This window comes from Haplochromis burtoni, unplaced genomic scaffold, assembly GCF_018398535.1.
Source record: "Haplochromis burtoni strain Fernald_Lab_line unplaced genomic scaffold, NCSU_Asbu1 Contig_16, whole genome shotgun sequence".
Lineage (NCBI taxonomy): Eukaryota > Metazoa > Chordata > Actinopteri > Cichliformes > Cichlidae > Haplochromis > Haplochromis burtoni.
In genome coordinates, this window is record NW_024582377.1 from 1,087,734 (window position 1) to 1,108,611 (window position 20,878).

The window sequence follows — 20,878 nt, forward strand, 5'->3', positions numbered from 1 at the left end:
GTCAGCTGATGGTTTTCAAAGTCCCTCTGGGACTGAGAGGTAGCAGTGGGCCGTAGTGGTGACGGACAGCGGAGAAAAAAGGCTGGGTCCTGGAGGGAGACGGTAGGTCAGGGCTAACATATTTTCAGCTTTGATGTAGCTCTGCTGTGGGGCCAGTCTCTCCCCTATGGGAAACTAACATTCATGATCTTAAGCAAACAGCAAAGACAAAGCTTGTGGAGTGCTTTGCTCATGAGTAAGTACACTGCACACAAATTATAAGGACCACAGTCATTATTTGGCGATGCCTCTGCTTAGTCTCATTCTAGTTCAGCTGCATCACACCTGACTTTTGCTTTGTTGTCAGGCAAACCCAAACAGTATGTGCAGAGAACAGACAGACATGTGATAAATCATTTATTCTGTATGCCATGTTGCAATGATGGCACGCTAGGGTGAGTGTGCAACAAAGAAAAAAAAAACAAAAAACATGCATGCACAAGTCTAAGACAAACTGTGGCTGCCAGACATATCTCACATCAGCAAAAGATTAACACAAAAGGAGAGTCTCCAAATTCTCCACATAAAAACTGTATGGAAGGTCAAACTGGGAGCTAATTAGGCTAATGGCTCTCTCCTCAGCAGTTTACAGAGAGAAGACTTATCCCTGCTGAATTGATTGTGCAATTTAAGCTTTTGAGGAACTGCCTTTCATCACACGATCAACATAAATGCTTTAGACAGGTCTGATTTTACTGCTTTTGTAGGTAGCTTACAAAAACTTTAAGTAACTTCCTTAAAAGGCGGACCAAGTCATGCAGGATGAAAATGAACAAACTGCCAAGATGTTTTCAGGTGAGATGAAGAAATAAAGCATCAGCATAATTGTACCAAGCCCACTGACAAGACATCATTCGTCAACCACCCCTGAACTCCCACTACACTGCACACATGTCACATAAAAACTGGGGGAAGAGATAAAGTAGTATGCCGGAAATTACCTTTAAATTTTTGAAGCACCAAGGATAATAAAAACAGCGACTTGATAAGTTTCTCTGGGCAGCCAACTCAAAAATTGGCTCATCATTTGAGATTTTTCCTGAGAGAGAATACTGGCTTTCAGGAGAACAACCCTGGTGAGTTAATCTCATCATACCCATGATATACACAACCTAATGTAGGGATCATGGGGAAACTGGCTCTTGTAGACTCAGTGCTAAAGGGTCAGTATTGATGAGCTTCAAAAACGTGCACAGGGGAGGTAATGGAAAGATGAGAGGGATGAGGGGTACAGCAAAGGTAAGCCTTGGTAGAGCCTAGAGGAGAAATCATTAAAGTCTGACAATGGAATCTTTTTCACTTTCGTCAGTCCTGACGCATATACATACAGAAGGGTTTCCCACACTGAAAACAGAAATATAAAATTAAGTCCCTTGGGCGGCCAGATTTAGCAAAGATCTGTTCACACGAGGTGACGTCATAACCACTTTCAACCTCTTGGGGAATACAACCTCTCGGGAAGTGCACCTCATTAACTCTGTCACTTCAACTTTGGAGCTTTTTTCTACACAACAACAAAACAAGACAAAAAACAACTGGTCTGTAAAACAAATCACAGTGGGGCTGCGATTTACCCATTTACTATTGGTGGGGACCTGAACTTAAAGATTTTTCGCTTCTTTTGTCCAACAAACTATCCAAAAGTCATACATACACAAGTCTGATATAACAAAAGACGGAAAAAAAAGAAGTTTCTACTTGAGAAGCTGTTGGGTGGTTTCATTAAAACACTTCTGATTGATCAAAGTCGTACATACAGCACATAGAAAACAAGCAATTTATTGTGCATTAAGGCTGTAAACCGACAATGAATCAACAGGTTTTTATGCCAAAAGGATTCATTTAGCCTTGGATTTTCAGGGTTGACTTGATAGCACAAGGGCCAGCCTGTCTGTCAGACCACATGGAACAAGGTTAGCCGATTACACTGGCTGACAAAAAAAATAAATAAAAATCTGCACCAAGCAGCAAGAGAAGGTTAAATTGACTTGACATCCACAAAAATAGCAAAAGTTGTATGCTTTCTTAAAAGCTTAAAACAGTGACCAAACAATAATAATAATAATAATAATAATAATAATAATCTTCCCACTACTGTAATTTTCTAAGTCTCTAAACCAATTAAAACTTCAAGACTAATTTGTTTACCTGCTTTCTGTCTCCCTGTGTCCTCTCCAGAAAGACTGGGTTTAACGCGGACCTATGTTTTGACTTTCCCCATATATGCACTATCCCAGTGGTCTAAACATCAGAAAACATATCATAGATTAGAAAATAAGAGTCCCCAGGCTCCAAATTCACTAGTGCAATAGGAAACTAAATCTTTGTACAACAAGGCCAAAGTAGGACAACGGATACTGTTATCTTTGTTTCTGATGTGGCCACGACACTGCAGGCACTGACAGGAACGGACACAGCGCGGCCACCCAAATCATTGGTGTGCATTCAAAAACACTTCTGGCTCTGTTAGTAAACTGAACTGTCTCGACTGGCAGTGACAGCCCAGCTAAAACTAACAAGTTTATGCTGATTTATAGAAGTCAGGAGAAAAAAAACAAAAACAAACAAACCCCACAACAGTGAAAAGCAGGTAGTTGTAGATGAACTAGTAACAGAGAAGATAGCAGCACCGTTCCAAGCCCTGGGTACATCCTAACTTTGGGCCTGTGAGGATCTGCGGTCTCCCAGGAGGGGCTGAATGCATAGTGGGAAACAAAGCCCTGCTTACTTTGGGACTATTCCCAGGACAAGACTCTTTCTGGGTGTGCTGATATTGTCAGCACAGCGAGAGGAAAAAAATAACCTCAAAGTGAAGGAGAAAAACAAAACAAAACCCAATCCCACAAGATAAAAAGAAACAAAGTAAAAGGCTGAGAGAAAGGCAGGATAATTTCCTCTTTAATTTCAGAGAGCACTCTAAGTGACAGATACTGTTGTGCACAGAGCTCCCAGTACTTCGTGACAATTGTTACTATGCTGCTGAATGGCCTGTGCTTACTTACACTCTATAGTATGCTGGGCAAGAGCCGTTAATGACAGCAGCTTTTCCTTCCCTGAGGTCCGTATTTACTGGGACATAGCTCAGCACTCAGAGGTAAATTATTACTATAGGCAGACTAGTATTTATTTTGGTACACCAACAGCTCCCACTGAAAAGAGCTGTATCTTCTTCTATTTATGCAATTTTATATCATAAAAGTATTTCTGCTGATATGACTTTTAACTGAGGATCTGAATACTTCAACCCTCCACACACACTCACAACATGAGAAGCTGCTCGCCCAAATAGACTCTTGTGACAAACAAGTTGAATTGAGGTCAGGTGTTGAAATATCAAGTTGGGATGACTTTCATCACAGCTTAACAAGGAACATGGGCTATTGTGATATACTGTGACCAATGACGCTACATACAAAAAAAAGCAAGACTGTGAAAAAACTACATCCTGTCTGTAGGAGGTTATGCACTTAGTAATTGTCCAAAGAAATATATCAAATGTAAAGTGTTGTAGGTGGATTGATTTTCAGGCATCAAATATGAATAGCAGAGATTCAAAAGTATCACAGCACAAACAAACAAACACATGACCAAAGAAGTAAAAAACACACAAAATCAAACTGTGTGCTCTTCTTACCTGAACAACTTCTATTCCTCTTTTCCTGAAAAAAAGGACAAAATAAGACTTTTTTATTTTGTAGAAGATATAAGATGAAAATGCTCAGAAACAGACATTGCTGTTTATTTAAGGACCTAAACGCTAAAGGCGTGTTATATAAAAGTATATCATGTAGTGTAGGTGAAGATGCCTTTGTTGTCTTTGAGTCGTACAGACGTAGGCTCAAACATTCAGAGCAGAAGACTGATAGGAAGTGAAAAGCAGAATTAAAAATAAATAAATAAAACAAAACACACGCGTACGCTCGCTCACGTGCACACATACACAGCTAAATGATGTAAGATTGGTCTGATTTTAAATATTTATTTTTCCATTTGTGTTACACCATGTTTCTCAATCATTTGTCCGCACTTGTCTTGCTTTCATAACAGTGGTTCCTCCAACTGTGGGGTGCTGAGCCACTGCAGGTGGGGTGTGGAAACAGTTTTTTTTCCCCATAATTTCCCCCCAAACCGAATACTAAGTTCTAAGGGAAACTAAACAAACAAGAGTGTGCTGACGTCATCACACCAAACTTTACTTAACTAAAATTCAACTAAATCCACTTTTTTTTATTGGTAATTATACAAATAAAAAGATTAAAATTGGTAGAACACGTGGTGTGAATTTTGAATAGGTTTTTGAGAACCACTACCTTTTAATCTAACACAAATCTTTATGTAAATTCACATCAAAGGAGTTCCCCTCCATAAGAGGAATTAAACAGAAACTCATCTCTCTCCAATAGTTTAACTTCATGAACAATAAGATGCCTGAACCAGGGACACATAAGCCTTCTGCATCTGAAGATAGGAAATAAATGAAACATTATCTTAATTTAGCCACAAAATTTATCTGCAAGTAAGATTATTATGATGGAAATACTAAATCCCACCCACAGACCTGGAGAAAATGCAGTTTCTGTGCAGTTTCTACCTTTTGGGAACAGCACAGAAATACTAGTCTTTGGGTAGAAATAAAAAAACAAAAAACAATAGGACACAGCAGTATTTAAATATATATGCATAAATTTAAATGTGAGATGGCTTATCTCTTTTGAGAGAGGAGCATTACTAAACTGGCACCACACATTTAAACCTGCTGGGTCCTAACACCTGCACTGAGAGGAAAACCTCAGCCCAAACAGAAAGCAGAAGAGAGGGCATTTGTACAATCCTGGTTCAGCTGGCTCGGCGAAACCCTACTAGGTCAATACAGAAAGTTAGCCAAAGAGTTTCTACACAGCAAAGCATAACAGGAAAAACTCCAATGCTTAATGCAGCGACTCCTAGTTGGGGGAATTCACAAAGAGAACACCACCAGCCTAACACTACATCCAATTCATCCTTTCCAAGCAAGCAGTTTTTGAGGTTGCAGTCCCATGGTAACAGCAGTGCAACCATTCACCGCTTCACAACAATGTGGATATTTAATACTGCAGCTGGTGCGTTTCATGCGACGTGAATGAGGTCTTTAGTTTCGTGAGATATGGAGATCCTCTGCTCTGCTATATTGTTACACGGTCAACACAGTGAAAGGGAAACCTTTCTCTCTCTCTCACACACATACACAACCACTTTGATACAGGCACACTGTACATCTATAAACCTGGAAGTTTAGCATTTAAGGCACATCGTGTGGCATTAACAGTTACCAAGTTGACAAAGGGTGTAAATGAGATGGTGACCATAAAGTAAATAACATTTTATGCATAGCTAGTTAACCATACAGAAAAGTATTTTGAGCATTTAAAAAAATAATTTTTAAAAAGTACCAATTATTATCTAACCCTTATCTGTTTAAAACCTAGATTAAATGAATTACTCTCGATTTTGAAAATTCAGAAATTGATGTTCTGCTCCAACGACTCTGTGAGCTAAACGGCATGAAGAACATTCTGGAGAGGCAGCTGATTTTTGCTAGTCAAAAAATACAAAGCTTCTTTCGACTACTCCCTTACTCACATGGGATCACCACAGCAGATGGATTCACATATTTGATTTGGCAGACTTTTAGACTAGAGGCCCTTCCTCTCTTCTCCTCTTGCACTTGAATTGGAGACCTTTTACCTTTTAAATATACATGTTATTAATTATTAGTTTATTTATCTTTTTCTGCTCATCCCAGGTTTATATACAAGTCTTCCAACAATTTCAGTAAACTCCTTGCATTTGTTATTATTAGTATATTGTAGTATAATGTAGATGAGAGTTGTGGTGAAACTAAAGAATGAGAAAATAATATTTTCAGATAATCTAATGAAAATCAGGGTTGCTGCTTTTTAAAGCATCAGGCATGTGCGCCAACTGAAAAGATGCCTCTCAACTGCTGTGCAAGCTGACATGCAGACATAAACTCAACTAGCTCTGACCAGCAGGAACCCCAAAGTCCAGATGCAAGAGACAGGACAGACTCTTCAATTATGCACACACAATGTCAGCTGCTTACCACATGATGACAGGGGAAATTCTGTCCAGTCACTGTTTAAAAGTAACACTGACACATGGTTTATCTTTCATAATAATAAATGATGCAGGGAAATAGATAAATTTAAACCATCAAGTAAAAATTGCACTTCATGAAATTAAGCACAAAGGGTCACTAAATGAATTTAATACTACATAAAGTCTCTTTAATTTGGAACAGACTTCCTCAGACGCACAACACCAGGTCCAGATAAAGTTTAAAATTGCCACATCCTGTACCTCTTTTCAAAAGTCGCGGCTTTTTAGAAAACATACATGCAAGGTGGTAGGGTGTTCTTAGTGCCATCCTTCCTTTCCTCATAACATTTGTTTTCTATGCTACATGACTGGAGTAGGAAAAGGAGAACTTGAAGAAAAGTTTCCCTGACTAACAGGGAGAAGTAGTCATGTGTGAACATATACAAGCCACATTCACTTTGTGGCTCATTTGCAGTTATCTGCTGTGCCATTTGTTGCAGTTTTCAAAGGCTATGCGTCACAAAGACCAATTCTTAATGCTGAGCCAGAGCTCTTCGTGTCAAACATATCGAACAAACCTATATCCAGCTCATAGGGAAGAAGGTGGTGAGCAGGATGCAGGGAGGAGGGGAGGCATGCTCGGAGCTTTACGTAGAGATTAAAAATGTTTCGTGGATTACAGTGTGGTAATCTGTGCTGACTCAATCAGGTTGCTTTATGAGGCAACACACTGTTGGAAAAGGTGAAAATCCTTCTGGAACATATCAACATATCTGATGTACTGAGGCACATGTGTGCAAAATCACAGGACCGGAGATTACATTGTTTTGTCCAGCCTCTCTCAGATTTTCAAGACATGTTACTATGTGATAACTAGCCCTCATACAGTGCAAGTAGGTAAGGTCACATCGAGCCAAATACTTATACTGGAAACTAGTATGATACCTACTAAAACAAAGAACGGCACAGTGAACCAGCTAGAGCTTCTCTCTCTCACCCTTTCATATTGCTATGCGAGATTCAACAGTTGCTCAGATTTTTTTTTATTGCAAATATTCAAAGGTAACAAATTGTGTCTGCTTGATTAACGACACCCATCTCTTGTCTGAAGTGTCTGGGGAGTTGCACACACTGAAAAAGACACCTACAGGATGAAAGTGAGAGTAGAAGACAGAAACTAATAAAAGCACCAGGGTTTGTCTTTCCCCCCCCTTTTTTTTTGACCTCACTTTAAATGTATTTGCTCATTTATTACTAAAATTTTTTGTTTACAAAGTCAGGAAACAACGTCTAAGTCAGGGCTCATATTAGTGGAAAAATCTCAAGTCCATTAGCACTTGTATCCGAATGGTACCCAAAACCGATACTGTACTTCAGTATCTGTACTGAAAACGTCAGACTGCTGCATCACCAGCAGCTAGGCAGCTGTTGCAAAGAGAGACTATAAAGCGGTTGTCTCGCCCTAATGCCCTTTGACAATCTGATATACTGTACAGCACCTATCGTAAAACAGCAAGGACGAGCTCACATCTGCTAAGAAAATATAGGCCCTTCAGCTTGTGTAACACTTGACTCAGCTGGATAAGAGACACAACAAAATAGTGTGCACACAGCACTCACATAGATGCGTCTGTCAAGGCTGGGGGAATCTGTGCAAATTCTTACACCAGCCTTGACTAAATTCATGTTAGGACGATGCATTTGGTAAGAACAGGTTTATTTTCTGTTGATAAACAGAGACAAAAGCCTCAGACTGAGCTAGCACTGTTCCATCTACATATGATAAAAAATGATATGGTGGTCAGAGTTTAACATCAAATGCTACTTTTTAGATACGTTAATAAGGAAGAGACTTTTTCTTTTAGACCACATTTAGCTGCTTTAAAGTTTAACGCTCTGAGCCAACTGACCTAATAATAAAACTGGTTTTGTCAGCTTATCCTGTTACACATTTACCATGCACCAACAAGCACTGTGCCAGGACATACACAAAACAGACTTGTGCCTGATCCTTTGGGGAACCCATTTCTCCACAATACAACAGAAAAGAAGATTTGGTGAGCACGTTTGTGTGAAAAGTGCCTAAGGGCTTAAATCTGTGAGAAGAGTCCTCCTTGTCACAGAGCCTTAAGGGAAAGTTTCGATGAATTGTCACATAACTTGTTAACCATGGGGGCCAACTATGTGAATGCATGTAGTTTGACGGCTGTTCTTCAATCATTTCAACTGCACACAAACTGGAGTTAGTTAACGAACCTGCACAGATCAGCAAAGGCCTGGAAATTCAGTTTCTTCATCTTCTTCTCGCTGAGCCAGTAGCCGACTCTCCGGCCTTTCAGGAAAGTCTGCATTTCCACTGTGCCCCTGGTCCTTTTTTGCAGGTAAATGGTGCAACTAATGACTCAACCTGGACAGACGAGAATAGACCCCCCCCCCCCCCCCCCCCCCCCCCACACACACACACACACACACACGTTAGCGTCACAACAGCCAACCAGGGAGCAATCTGGGGAATAATTAAGTTCACTGCTCGGTTACTGATACGTTGCTCCAAAGCAATAAGTGACGTCTTCTACCAGTCTGTCTCTTGGATATTCACGGTCTTGTGGTTAGCATGATATAGTTTCCAAACGTAATATTACAGTGCATCTGGCTGAGCATCAGCGAATCCCACACACTGACCCTCTTTTGCTAACCCCAACTGCTAACGTTAGCTGGCTAGCTATGTAGTGACAATCTCCAGAGCTAACCGATGGCGTGCAATTAGGAAACGCAAGATAGCTTCCTAGCTTTACAGGCTGAACACAGTCGTAATACGTGCCCATAAGAAATGAGTGAATTGTTAGCGGAAACAGCTCCTGGTTACCTAAAAATAAGGCAACTCCCTCAACTAGATAAAGCTGACATCGGGAGGCTATAGAGAGCTAACTAACCTGGCAGTTTTAGCACAGTTCCCCTTGAATTTGCGTCCTCTTCAGAAACTAGCTCGCGTAGTTTGCCATTCTCAGCCCGTTCGCTGGAGAAGGAGTAACAAGCACGATGACAGGCACCGCTGGGCTCACGTTGAGATGTTGCTGGTGTTTTCTCTCTCAGTCTCTGAACTGGACTGCCCGCACACACCCAGGATCCAGGAGACTGATGCCGCCTTCACGACCCCCTCGGAAAACACCACCCCTGCCTGACTGACTGTCGAATCACAGCGCGTCTTGCTTTCACGCGCCTTCCTGCTTCCACTAATGATTATCTTTCCTGTTATGATATAGAATAATCGAGTCATTGTTTATCTATAAAATGTAACAAGATAATTAACGAAAAGACGTCTCTTAACTATATATATATATATATATATATATATATATATATATATATATATCATCGTCATATTTTCCCATTTCAAACCCCTCAAATGTTAATTCATGATTTGAATAATTAGAACAAGTTCTGTTGATTTGCCTTTCTAATAATAAATGACGAGATGCGTTAATACTTATTTCGTCCCTCCACATTCATCATCTCTTCCAGTTTTTGACCCGTAACAGACAAGAGAAGCATGTCACACTAGCGCCATCCGTTGGAAAACTATCGAAACGTCCAACATGTTTTCCCCATGCTTAAACCCCATGCTGGCGGGGCGATCGTGGCTCAAGAGTTGGGAGTTCGCCTTGTAATCGGAAGGTTGCCGGTTCGGACAGTCTCGGTCGTTGTCTCGGTCGTTGTGTCCTTGGGCAAGACACTTCACCCGTTGCCTACTGGTGGTGGTCAGAGGGCCCGGTGGCGCCAGTGTCCGGCAGCCTCGCCTCTGTCAGTGCGCCCCAAGGTGTCTGTGGCTACAATGTAGCTGCCATCACCAATGTGTGTGTGAATGGGTGGATGACTGGTTGTGTAAAGCGCTTTGGGGTCCTTAGGGACTAGTAAAGCGCTATAAATACAGGCCATTTACCATTTAAACTGAAAAGGCATCTAATTCAAAGTCAGCGATTGGGGGTTCCCACCCAAGTGGCACAAAAACAACCAACAACAAAAGGTTATTAATCAGAATTTGTGGAATGCCACAGCCAGTGTTATAAAATGAGAAAAGTAATATGAAGATCATTAGAGGGAGTGCAAGAGAGAGACAGGAAGGAAACAACGGCACGTGTGTTTGTGCGCAAACACCTCTGCAGGTGTTAACCACAACAAACAGTTGCTGCTGTTTCAATTTATTTTTAATATCACACACTTTTATGATTTTACTGAAGTTTTATTGTGATGACTACTGGGTGCATTATCTAGCACTGAGGACAGAAACATTTGGCCTTTGTGCCTAAAGGGATTTGTTTTGCTGCTTATGCTTTCATCAAGTCTTTTTTGGAGTACTGTGAAGTCCTGCACGTGGTGATCCAAAGGTTAAAACTCCAGCTCCTATAGGCTTTCAGTTAGTAAAAAGGTAGCACATTAACACTCATGTTTTGGCTTAATTGCACTTGCTATATACCAGGTGTTGTTCATTATGTTATTCACAATTTTAAAATGTTATTCATTATGGATTCAACTCTATATTCAACTCTATATTTCGCCTGCAAACAATTTCCCCCAGTCCCAGTTTCTCTGTTATTTCATCGATGCTCTGGATTTGTTTGCCATCCCAAATTAGATACTGTTCAGCCTATCGCTTGAATAACCACACATGCAGGGGTTTGGATTTTATTTTGTTTTAAATCCATCCATTAAATCCATTTAAATCCACGCATCCAACCTGTCCAGAATCTAACTGAATACAATTCTTAATTCTACGAGGTTTTCAAAAACTAAACTATTTCAAAAATACACAACGGACGCTGCTCAATTGCCTGGAAGGAGGACAGACCACAGACTAAACCATAAAAAAGGGTAGGGTATATTATATTCTTTAAACTTGCAGAGAGCTCTATTATTTTCTTGCTCCCTCGCCTCTCCTTCTTTGGGACCAGCACTGTTCATTTCCATTGTTTCCACTGGAGTGGAGAGTTTTTTTGTTTTCCTTTTATGATAGTTCACACCACTCACCAATTTACAACTTGTTTCTATTTTGAGAAATATACGCCAGCTGTTATAGAAATATGACCATTGCCTATGTCTACAGACAAAACTTAAGGCAATTCGTCTATTTATATATTGGGCGAATTAACACTTAAACATCTTCTCCTGATATGCCCCTTTAAAGCCTCTGTGATGCTAGATCCAAACAAAATATATATATATATGTAAAAAAGAAAATAAACAGATAAAAATCAGTCGTACTTGTTTGTAAACCCCAAAACGGAAATAGACCCGAAACGGAATCTATTTTATTATTAGGGGCCACTTATAATAGCTAACGTTTAATTTTTTTGATAAAGGATGAACTAATGTTTCCTAAATCAGCTCTGTTTTATTATTAAAGATAGATTACCGCTTGTAAGATGAGTAAAATATCTTTGGATGGTGTTTTTGTTCTATATATGTTACTATTATTTTTGCTTATTGCGTTGTAATGTGTTTATTTTTATTTAAAAGTACTTTAAAAATATATATATAATAATAAATAAAACACTACTAGATTTTTAAGGGAACCACTGAAAATGAAAGTGCAGTAGAGTTTAATTTTTTTTAATTCGTTTTTTAAAATTTTATTTATTTATTTATTTGTTTTTAAACAATAGCAGGTCGTGAATAGGTATCTTGCGTCACTTCCTCCACGTGGTCTCGGCCTAAACTCCCGCCAGGAACAGTCGTTTGTCAACAGTGTGGCGCTACCGCAGCTGCTGCTCAGTCTTCGGTGTTTCATTGTTTACGTTGGAGTCATCTTTACCCTCACTTCCCAGGATGGCAGCGAACAAGGGCGACTCGGATATTGATGATATTCTTACCAGCGAAGAAGAGCTCGAGAAGGCTTTGTGTGTGCTGGCTGGGAGCGACCCAGACAACTGCTCTTACTCCAAGGTAGGAGAAGCTTCCTGCACAGCAGCCCTGCAGCCTGTGTGTCGCCCATTGTACGCCTAGTAGCCTTTTCCAAATGCTGCATTGTAGTGTGGTCTGTGCATTGTAAGCGTTTTGTTTTTCTTTGTGTTAAATGTTGCAATCTGCACCGCTGAGTTTCTGTGTGGTTCTCGTCACCGATGTTTATGAGAAGCACGGTGGAAGTATTGTTATGTTAAAGCACATTTTCTCTTTGTTACGGATGTCAAATCAGTAATATTTTGTGAATTGATGCTGTGTGTTGATGCCACGTGTGTTGTTGCTCTGCAGGGTTATGTGAAGAGACAGGCGGTGTTTGCCTGCAACACTTGCACTCCAAATGATGCAGAGCCTGCTGGGGTTTGTCTGGCCTGCGCCAATAAATGCCATGATGGACACGACATCTTTGAACTGTATACCAAAAGGTAAAAACCTTTCTATGTTGACTGAGTAGACTGAGCATTCAGCTTTTGGCCCACAGTTTTCTAATATTTCTATTTTTCTTGCAGAAATTTTCGCTGTGATTGTGGAAACAGAAAGTTTGGGGGCTTCCATTGCCAGCTAAATCCCGTGAGACGCTTTGAATCTCTTGTCTCCCAGATGTGTTTCCCACGTGTGCCATACGTTCCAGTTGTTTCAATTGTTCATTCCCCCTCTTTCTTTTTAGGTTAAAGAAGAGGAAAATATTAGAAATCGCTACAATCACAACTTCAGTGGGTTCTACTGCACGTGTCACCGGCCGTACCCAGACACCGATGACCAGGCCCGTCTTTTTTGTTGTTGTTGTTGTTCACCCTAAACCCTGCTGCTTGTTTCTCTGTCATCTGTGGCTATATATAAATAAATCTGTTTAACAGGATGAAGACGAGATGATTCAGTGCATCATCTGTGAGGATTGGTTACACAGCAGGGTAAGCTTGAGAGGATTTTTGATCTGCATGTTATCATTTCTGTGAGTCCTCTGCTCTTTTATTTATTTATTTTTGGCCTTAAATAGCACTTAGGCTGCCCTGTGGTTGAACCCGAGGAGCTTCAAGAGATGGTATGTGAGGCCTGCATGAACAAGGCTCCTTTCTTGTGGACGTATGCTGCCCACATCGCAGGTAACAAATTTTTTTGACTGTAACCAACTAGGCAGACATTTAGCAGCAAAATTCAGATAATCATTAATTCATCTTTTCCATTTAGTTCCACCTGTGATCCAAGTGGGTGATGCCGAAGAGGAAGTAGAGGTCGACATTGAGGGGGAAGACCGTGAGGCTGGTCAAAGAAAGGATGAGGAACCGTCCTCTAGTGATGAGCGCACAGAACCAGAGGTGAGAAACGGTTCTGCTGTTTGCATGGATTCTGGGATAGTGGAGAACTAAAAATGGCTTTGTGCAAGTTAAAATGAGGGCAGAACATTACTTTACATTTGACTTATTTATAATCAAACAATGGCATTTGAATTCAGATCTATGTTTACATGTTTATTCTTTTAGTTGTGTTATTCTTATTATTCTCATAATGCATAAATTACATTATAAAAAACAAAACAAAAAATAATTTAAGTTGAAAGGAATCCATAATCTACCACTTGCTTTGCTTTGTTACTCTCCTATTTATGTTCTGGAGTATATTTTACCTTTGTCTATTTTGTGACCTCATTTGGAGCAACACTGTCCAACTTTTCTGAATGCCAGTGTGCCACTAGGTGGGGCTGGAGAGTAATGAGCAGAATATGAGCCAGACAGCAGGCACCAGCTCCTGTTATCGTGCTTTCCTCTCCTCTGGGGTAATTAGAGGAGAAATGACCCATGAGGCACAGCTTCCTCTGCTCTGTAGATGACTTTGGCCGGGCTTCACAGGCTAGCTTACTGTAAACTGGCGATTTTCATCGCCCAACCGTCTTACCGCGTCACTCGCAGTGAGACTTCCCCAGGATGCGTCTGCATTCCTGCATGAGTGGAGATGTTTCACCAAGCCCAGGTGTGCCTGTGCCTCTTGTATAATACAGTCACTCACCCCATCTCATTTGTGTCGTAGGAAGCTGTAAACAGGAGTTCCCCTGGCAAACGAACTCACGAGGAAATGACAGGCAGCCCTGCGATGGCTACAACGAAAATTGTGGAGTGCAAGCTGAAGGAGCTGCAGGCCCGTGGGCTAGAGAGGCTGAGACGGGGAGCGGTGTTCTGGCCTTACAGCTGGCGCGCTGAGCTTTGCACCTGCACGAGCTGCAAGGTGAGACAGAATTTCTAGCTCCAAGATTGTAATGTAGACTCACAAAAGCCAGAATGCTGCAAGTTATCCCTGTTTCTGAATGCCTGTCCCCTGTGTGCTGCATTTCCTCAGAGGGCCTATGTTGCTGCTGAGGTGCAGTTTCTCTTGGATCAGTCTGACACTATTCTGGCCTATGAGAAGAGAGGCTTGCACGAGCCCTTCGGGCAGCACCCACTGATGGCGCTAATGAACTCGATGGACCGTGTACAGCAGCTGGAGGTCATTTACGGTGAGGATAGGGAGGGAAGCCACGGGGTCAGTTGTCCTGCGTAAAGTGAAATTCAAAGCACTGGCGCATTGATGCGGCGGACTAATTAATCTTGTGTTCTTCCCTCAGGTTTCAACGAGCTGACGACCTCAATCAGTGAATTTTTAGAGCAGTGTGCCTCTGAAGGAAAGGTGAGAAGTGGATGTCTGTGTGAGTCACATCTTCTTTCTTCTGCTCAAATCTCAGACCTAACACTTCTGTGTCTACATCAGACAGTCACAGTCGAAGCTGTACATCAACTCTTTGAGGAGCTGCAGGCCAGAAAAAGACGCAGAACCAGCGACGGAAATCAGTAACAAGGCGTCCACTCTGCTGCCACCGTACGCCATGTTCACGGGCTGTCTGGACTGAATGTGTCACCCTCCTCTTGAATAAACCGTTTTGCTGCGATCAATGTGATGTTTGAAGTTGGGGGTAAAAAAAAAAAAAGTTTTAGTTTCAAGTTTTTACTTTATTATTTGAAGGTTTGAGGTTCGTGTCATAACTGGGTTATGATGATGCCTCAACTTTAAAGATTGTGATTAAAGTTTACCTCACATAAATATTGCACACTATTACATTTGTGAACATACAGAGCTTATGTTGAATGAACATGATTATTGTGTGAAAGTTTGGCTGAATTTGATGCCATAATCCTTGCACTGCTAAGACAAACCGGTCTGTAAATGTCATGTGAAAGACTCACTGTGATGAAAATACTGACTAACGCTCAAAATAAAAGTACTAGAAATCTGCTGTAAGGTAAACTAAAACTTGAACAAGAGCATGCATTGGAGCTTTTTATTTTAGATTATAAAACCAGATCTACTTTCTGACGGTTATTTCCTGCAAATTATGGAAAGAGTTTCAGGGATAAACCCACCCCCCCCCCCTTTCAAGAAACTTTTAATGATGTTTTTATTTAAGAAAAGAAAAGCTGAGAGCAATTTAAGTAGATAATGGACACAGAAGCACTAAGCATGCTGTTTTTTAAACTTTGGTAGGTTATAGAGCAGATGCACCTTTTCATATTATGTCAGCCTTCTATTTTTTAACTTAAAAAATATGTTTGCTCGTCTGTTTTGACCATGTCAGTGGTTTGCGCTGTTGTCACACAGTGAGAAGGTTCTGGGTCAGCTGGCGCCTTTTTGTGTTCTCCCTGCGCATGTGTGGGTTCTGTGTCATTCGTCTGGCTTTCTCTACAGTCCAAAAAGCTTCTTAGGTTACCTGTTGGTTATAAACTGTTAGCCCTACAGTGGATGAACAACCTGTCAAAGGTGTACCCTGCCTCTCAGCCCATGACAGCTGAGATAAGCTCCAGATATGTATGGATAATTTTCTTTACTGTATGTATGTGAAGCCCTTTGAAACTGAATATATGATCATATACAAGAAAAATGTACTTGACATTTCAAGTGAACAAACAACCCATGTGAGATCAAATTAATTCCATAATATCAAACCAGTTTATTTTGAGGATGCCCAAGTTGACCACTGTTATGCACCGTTTTGAGGCGACAGTAGAAAAATAGATTCCGTGAAACTAAATGCAACTTAATATCAGTCTACAAACATGGTTTCTATGATACCATACAGGCACAGTGTACCTGTTACAAATCAACACAAGCAATCACACATTTCAGATGGTTCAATTTCAAAAGGTGCTAAATAACACTATGTACACAAAACAAGCTACATGAGATTTCAAAGAATTATTTGATGCAGGCTGGTAAGCTGGTAGAAAAGAGCTTGCATAGACATCAAAGTCACTTCTCCAATAAAAGCCCAGCCGCAGGCAGGGGAAGGCACTGACTTCTCTACAGCAAAAGAGCAAAACAAGGACTTTTACTCAATGGAACATTGTCCTGGAAAATAAAACAACCACCCAACATGAACACGGGGAGGAATCTGGAGTTTTGCATTTTTTCCCCATGAAGCAACCAAGATGGAAAAATGATTTTTCTGCTTGGCAACTCTATCACTGCTAAGCATAGAGCTAATATCTTCAGATCCTCAACATATTCCTGTTACTTTTAAAGTAAAAGGAAAAAGGGGTGAAAAGTGTTCTACAAACATGGCAATCCACAGCACCTACTATATCAAACAAACTGCCCTAGATGCATAACATTTAAGAACAAAAATAGTTTCTGAGACACAATCTTTCTGTTTATACCACACATTCTTAGTGAGTTTTCATGACAGAGACAAAGTACACAGTGTTGTCCACTACAGTAAAAACACAGACCTTCAACGACCACTAAAATGTGATAGAAACCATTAAAAATTCATCATGTGGAACTCAATTCATTATATACAATTTTCATTGGAGATATGAGCCAGCAATCGCCAACTTTTCTTCAATATAAGATTCCTTTTGTTCGAGATTCATTTGTTCCTTTTTCCCTTCAGCTAATAAACAGACGGCTCCTACAGTGCAATGATACTCGTATGTGAGGTCGAATGCCAGCTGTCGGCTGTTACAGGTTTTTAATTTGTGTACTTGTAGGGTTGTGGAGCTACAGCTGCTGCGGCTCATTAACAGTATATTTAAAAGCATCAACACTGGCTCTGCACATCCACAATCTCCGACAAGCTGGCGAGATGGAGACATGGTTTAAACATTTGGGCATGGTTGAGCCCACCTCCACCATCCAGAAAAGCTGCAGTGTCTGTGTATCTTTAATGTGGACAACAGTCAAATAAGCAGTTAACGGGGGTGGCATTATAGAGACATCATACTTGATTGAATAAAGATAGCTAAAAGTGAATATTCCAAGCGCTAGTTAAGGCTTTAGATTTGATTACTTACTTTGAAATGGGAGGAAACTAACACGCTGACGACCACTCTCTGCCAAACACCGCTTAATCATTTCAGACCTTGATATGTACAAAAAGACCCGACCAAACATGGGAGTGTACAGTACTGAGATTGTGTTAACACCTAGGTGTATCAAAGTTATCCTTGCACAAAGACACGCTCTCTCACACACACAAACACACACCTGGCCTAGCTGCAGATCCAACAAATCCCCAGCGCTTGATCTGATCGCTGTACAGACATTTTCAGTAGAATAAGGTCATCCACAAATGTCCTCTCTCACATGTAGCACACAGCAGGAAGTAGTCTGCTTCTGAAATACTTTGTGGTTTAGGCAGCGAAGCTGCCTGGATCTGACATCATACAGACTGTCTAATACCCAATAAGACTGAGTCAGGCTTTTGCGTTGACTTGCACCTCTGTTGCGTGATGTCTAGATAAATTCAGCGCTGCATGTGCGAACACGGCTTATGTCATGGCAACCTGATATTTTCCACTATATCTCAGTAATGAACCTGCCCATGATCCTCCGGCCCCGTGTGAAAACACCAGACTTCTGCCTTTAAGCTAGACAGTGAGGCTGTGATAGGTTACGTCTGACACAATCAGACGCGGTTACTTGAGACTGACAAGCTCTGATGGCCTACTTCCAGTCGGATCCAATTCCTGCTTTGTGTGACCAAACCTTGGCCTTTTTTTTTTTTTTAACTCAACATTAGTGCAGAACCAGAGCAGGAGGAGAAGAATAGTCAGGTGAGTTATAGCCATGCTAAAAGAAGAAATGGAAATACCAGTTCTGGGAGGGGAAAGAACACTGCCAGACATATTTACATATGATTTTATCACAATACTCTATTCCCAGACTGTGTGCCATTGTTCATTTATGTAAACTGAGATCTTTATCCTGTGATCTTCCCATTCTGTGCAAGAGACAAAAGAGCCAACCAATGTAATCTGTTTTCAACCATCATTTTATAACTGAGCTTCATCTAGTGTTGCGACTTCCTCACGCAGAATTCATGCAGCATAGAGCTAACCTCTTTCTTAAGAAATGCAAGAGACCAATCTGTCCACGGAGAGCCTAAGAAATCCTCTAAACCTGCGGGACTAGGCAGACTTGCATTGACAGCTAACCTACAGCTCTTACCATGCTGACTGCGTGATGGATAGCACAGTGTGATAGAGGTAGGACAAAAGGACAGATTCTATAAATAGCAACCATCGACCACCCCTTTTCCCTGCTTCTCTCAAACTCTCTCTCTCTCTCTCTCACAGACACAGACACACACACACACACACACACACACACACACACACACACACACACGCGCAAACATTTAGTGCTTTGCTATTCATTATGATGGACAGCCACTCATCTCTTTTTCCCTTTTCTTAACCCAACCCCTGGTCTTTAAACTGGGGTTAAAGTGCAGATTTCTTATAGGGGTAGTCAGGTTTGCTAGGTGACCTGCGGTCTCTGACAATCTCTTCACTGACACTGTTTCTGTGAGGCTGCTGGAGTGGCCCTGGGCCTGATGATTCTCCAGCTAGACCCATCTCTTCTGGGGTCTCTCTGGGTCCTGGGTGTCTCTCCTCATAGTTGTCCATATTCCCACTGGGGGACCGTAAATGGCCTAAGCCATGAGTCAGGTCTGTCTCATTTGATCGCCCCTTTGAAATATGTCCCATCCTAGGTTGGGCTCCACAGGGGCTAGCAAGGAGACCATCATGCCTCTGAGAGGTTATACTGAGGACATCCAGTCGTAGTGGGTCTGAGGCAGTCCGACCCTGTGTATGGCCCTGGGACTGAGAGTCAGAAACATAAGGAGGAGGATAGGAGCTGGAGGCGGTGCAGCTGTGGCTGTAGAGGTCTGGTCCAGCAAAGGAGGGCAGTGGGTGTGTGGAGGTTGGGGTTGCAGGTCGGCAGGAAAAGTCATACAGGTCAGGGAACTCAGCTTGAGCTTCCAGTTTGGGCTCAGGAGCGTGTCTCTTGCAGGAGTGGCCATGTCCAGGCCCATAGCCATGGCTGAGGCGGGAAGAAGGGCAGGGCCCATGAGGCAGGTGGTGGCCTGAGGGGCCCATGGGGCTCTGAGGGCCTTCCCTCTCCATTTCTGCCATGTGCTGCTCCCTCAGAGTCATGACCGAAACACCTAGCGCAATGTCAGGCATGAACTCCCTCATAACCGGCTCCATGCTCATCTGCATTGGAAAACAGATAAACATTTATGACAGAACCTGACAATCAAGATATTCATATCCCAAAGCATAAGCCGCTAGGAACATTTGACTCAACGAAAAAAAAAAAAAAAAAGAAGCATGTGGCACACGGACATGCAAAAGGCACGCACATATACACACTCACCACTTGCTGGTCTGAAAGCAAAGCTCGGCCCATAGCCTGTGGGTTGGTGCAGTCAGGGGGCTGAGGCCTGGGCACAGAGGAGTAGTCTGAGCTGCCATGCTTGGTGGCTGCATGGCGCTGGATCAGGGTGCGGTTGCAGGGGTAGGAGAAGGAACGGGTGGGGGTTGGCAAGGGCACGCGAGGTCGCCACGCACCCTTGAGCTGTGAGTGACTAGGTGTGGCAGGGGGGTGGTATGGGGGAGGTGGAGGAGGTAAGGGAGGGTGGAAGCCTGCTACTCCTTCCAGCTCTGTGAACATGCTATCCATGGCTGGACTGCTGTTTACCCGACAACGACCCACCTGGCGCAGGGCCAGTATTGGACTCTCATCTCCAAACCTTTCATCTGGGAAGAACTTGTATGGATTCTGCAGGTAAAAAATAAAAAAATCATAAATCTCATCCTCCAGAGATCTCCTCCTCCCTAACCCTGGGAACACGCTCTGCTTTCTGCCTACCTGCAGTAGCTCAGTGGCTCCGTCTGCCAGACCAAACTCCCTCAGCACCCGCAGCTGCAGCTCATAGCTGACGGTGGCTCCCTCGCCACAGTTGAGGGCATACGCTCTCTGAACCTGCTCTGTGTGTCTTAGCTCATGCAGCCTCCGAATCATCTCCTTTACCACAGATAACTGAGGCACTGAAAAGTGAAAAAGAATACAAAGTCAGACATCAGAGTAAAATGACGTGAGTCAGTTAAAGTCTTCATAGTTTGAGTCTTAACGTTGTAATTTAATCAGGGTGCTCAGAGAATCCACTGAACGGCATTATGTTTACAGATACTTGAGCAGTTTCTCTGTTAGTCAGCAGTTTCTCATAACACTTAAGTCAAGCATGTGCATAATCCAGCCCGGGGGCCAATCACGGCCCTAGGTCAGATTTTATATGGTCCCTTGCTCCTACCCTATAAAATGTATTATTCATGGCCCGCCACCACAAACAGAATTAATAAAGTGTCATTTCTCTTTTCACCTCATGGTAGCAGCACCAGTAAGTCATGTTTAAAATGAACCTGAGATGCTGATATTCAGCAGCTTCAGCAGATCCTTATGTTATTTTATTCTC

General features: G+C 42.0%; 3 protein-coding genes across 5 annotated transcripts in view; 1 reads left to right on the forward strand and 2 right to left on the reverse strand.

The window, feature by feature from the left end:
- itpk1b (inositol-tetrakisphosphate 1-kinase b) overlaps positions 1-9,309 on the reverse strand; it is a 30,259-nt gene extending 20,950 nt beyond the window's left edge. Inside the window, exons 1-3 of the mRNA XM_005916707.3 lie at positions 9,072-9,309; positions 8,395-8,545; positions 3,674-3,698 (exon numbers count right to left, since the gene is read on the reverse strand). Of these exons, the coding sequence (XP_005916769.1) occupies positions 3,674-3,698; positions 8,395-8,489 (120 nt within the window). The 5' untranslated portion in view covers positions 8,490-8,545; positions 9,072-9,309. The remainder of the gene's footprint in view (positions 1-3,673; positions 3,699-8,394; positions 8,546-9,071) is intronic.
- A 1,631-nt stretch (positions 9,310-10,940) lies between these two features.
- Positions 10,941-15,503, forward strand: LOC102314200 (putative E3 ubiquitin-protein ligase UBR7). Of its 2 annotated transcripts, XM_005916708.2 has the most exons (12): positions 10,941-11,007; positions 11,961-12,078; positions 12,385-12,518; positions 12,603-12,663; positions 12,761-12,856; positions 12,951-13,004; positions 13,091-13,196; positions 13,282-13,409; positions 14,119-14,313; positions 14,425-14,581; positions 14,690-14,751; positions 14,833-15,503. In XM_005916708.2, the coding sequence occupies exons 2-12, from the start codon at positions 11,962-11,964 to the stop codon at positions 14,914-14,916; spliced, it is 1,194 nt and encodes a 397-aa protein (XP_005916770.1). In that variant the 5' UTR covers positions 10,941-11,007; position 11,961; the 3' UTR covers positions 14,917-15,503. The 2 variants fall into 2 exon arrangements, with proteins under 2 accessions (XP_005916770.1, XP_042074135.1); XM_042218201.1 differs by lacking the exon at positions 10,941-11,007 and having other exon boundaries at positions 11,828-12,078.
- Positions 15,504-16,042: 539 nt separating this feature from the next.
- Positions 16,043-20,878, reverse strand: part of btbd7 (BTB (POZ) domain containing 7) — a 24,526-nt gene continuing 19,690 nt past the window's right edge. For both annotated transcript variants that reach the window (XM_014331932.2, XM_005916709.3), the window contains exons 9-11: positions 20,275-20,453; positions 19,780-20,184; positions 16,043-19,616 (exon numbers count right to left, since the gene is read on the reverse strand). In XM_014331932.2, the coding sequence (XP_014187418.1) occupies positions 18,840-19,616; positions 19,780-20,184; positions 20,275-20,453 (1,361 nt within the window). In that variant the 3' untranslated portion in view covers positions 16,043-18,839. The remainder of the gene's footprint in view (positions 19,617-19,779; positions 20,185-20,274; positions 20,454-20,878) is intronic.

Bases quoted from the DNA above. Each gene is read 5' to 3' on its own strand.
- LOC102314200 (XM_005916708.2), top strand. From the start codon at position 11,962: ATGGCAGCGAACAAGGGCGACTCGGATATTGATGATATTCTTACCAGC. The intron at 14,314-14,424 runs GTGAGACAGAAT...GCATTTCCTCAG, and splicing joins GCACCTGCACGAGCTGCAAG to AGGGCCTATGTTGCTGCTGA. The intron at 14,582-14,689 runs GTGAGGATAGGG...TTCTTCCCTCAG, and splicing joins GCAGCTGGAGGTCATTTACG to GTTTCAACGAGCTGACGACC.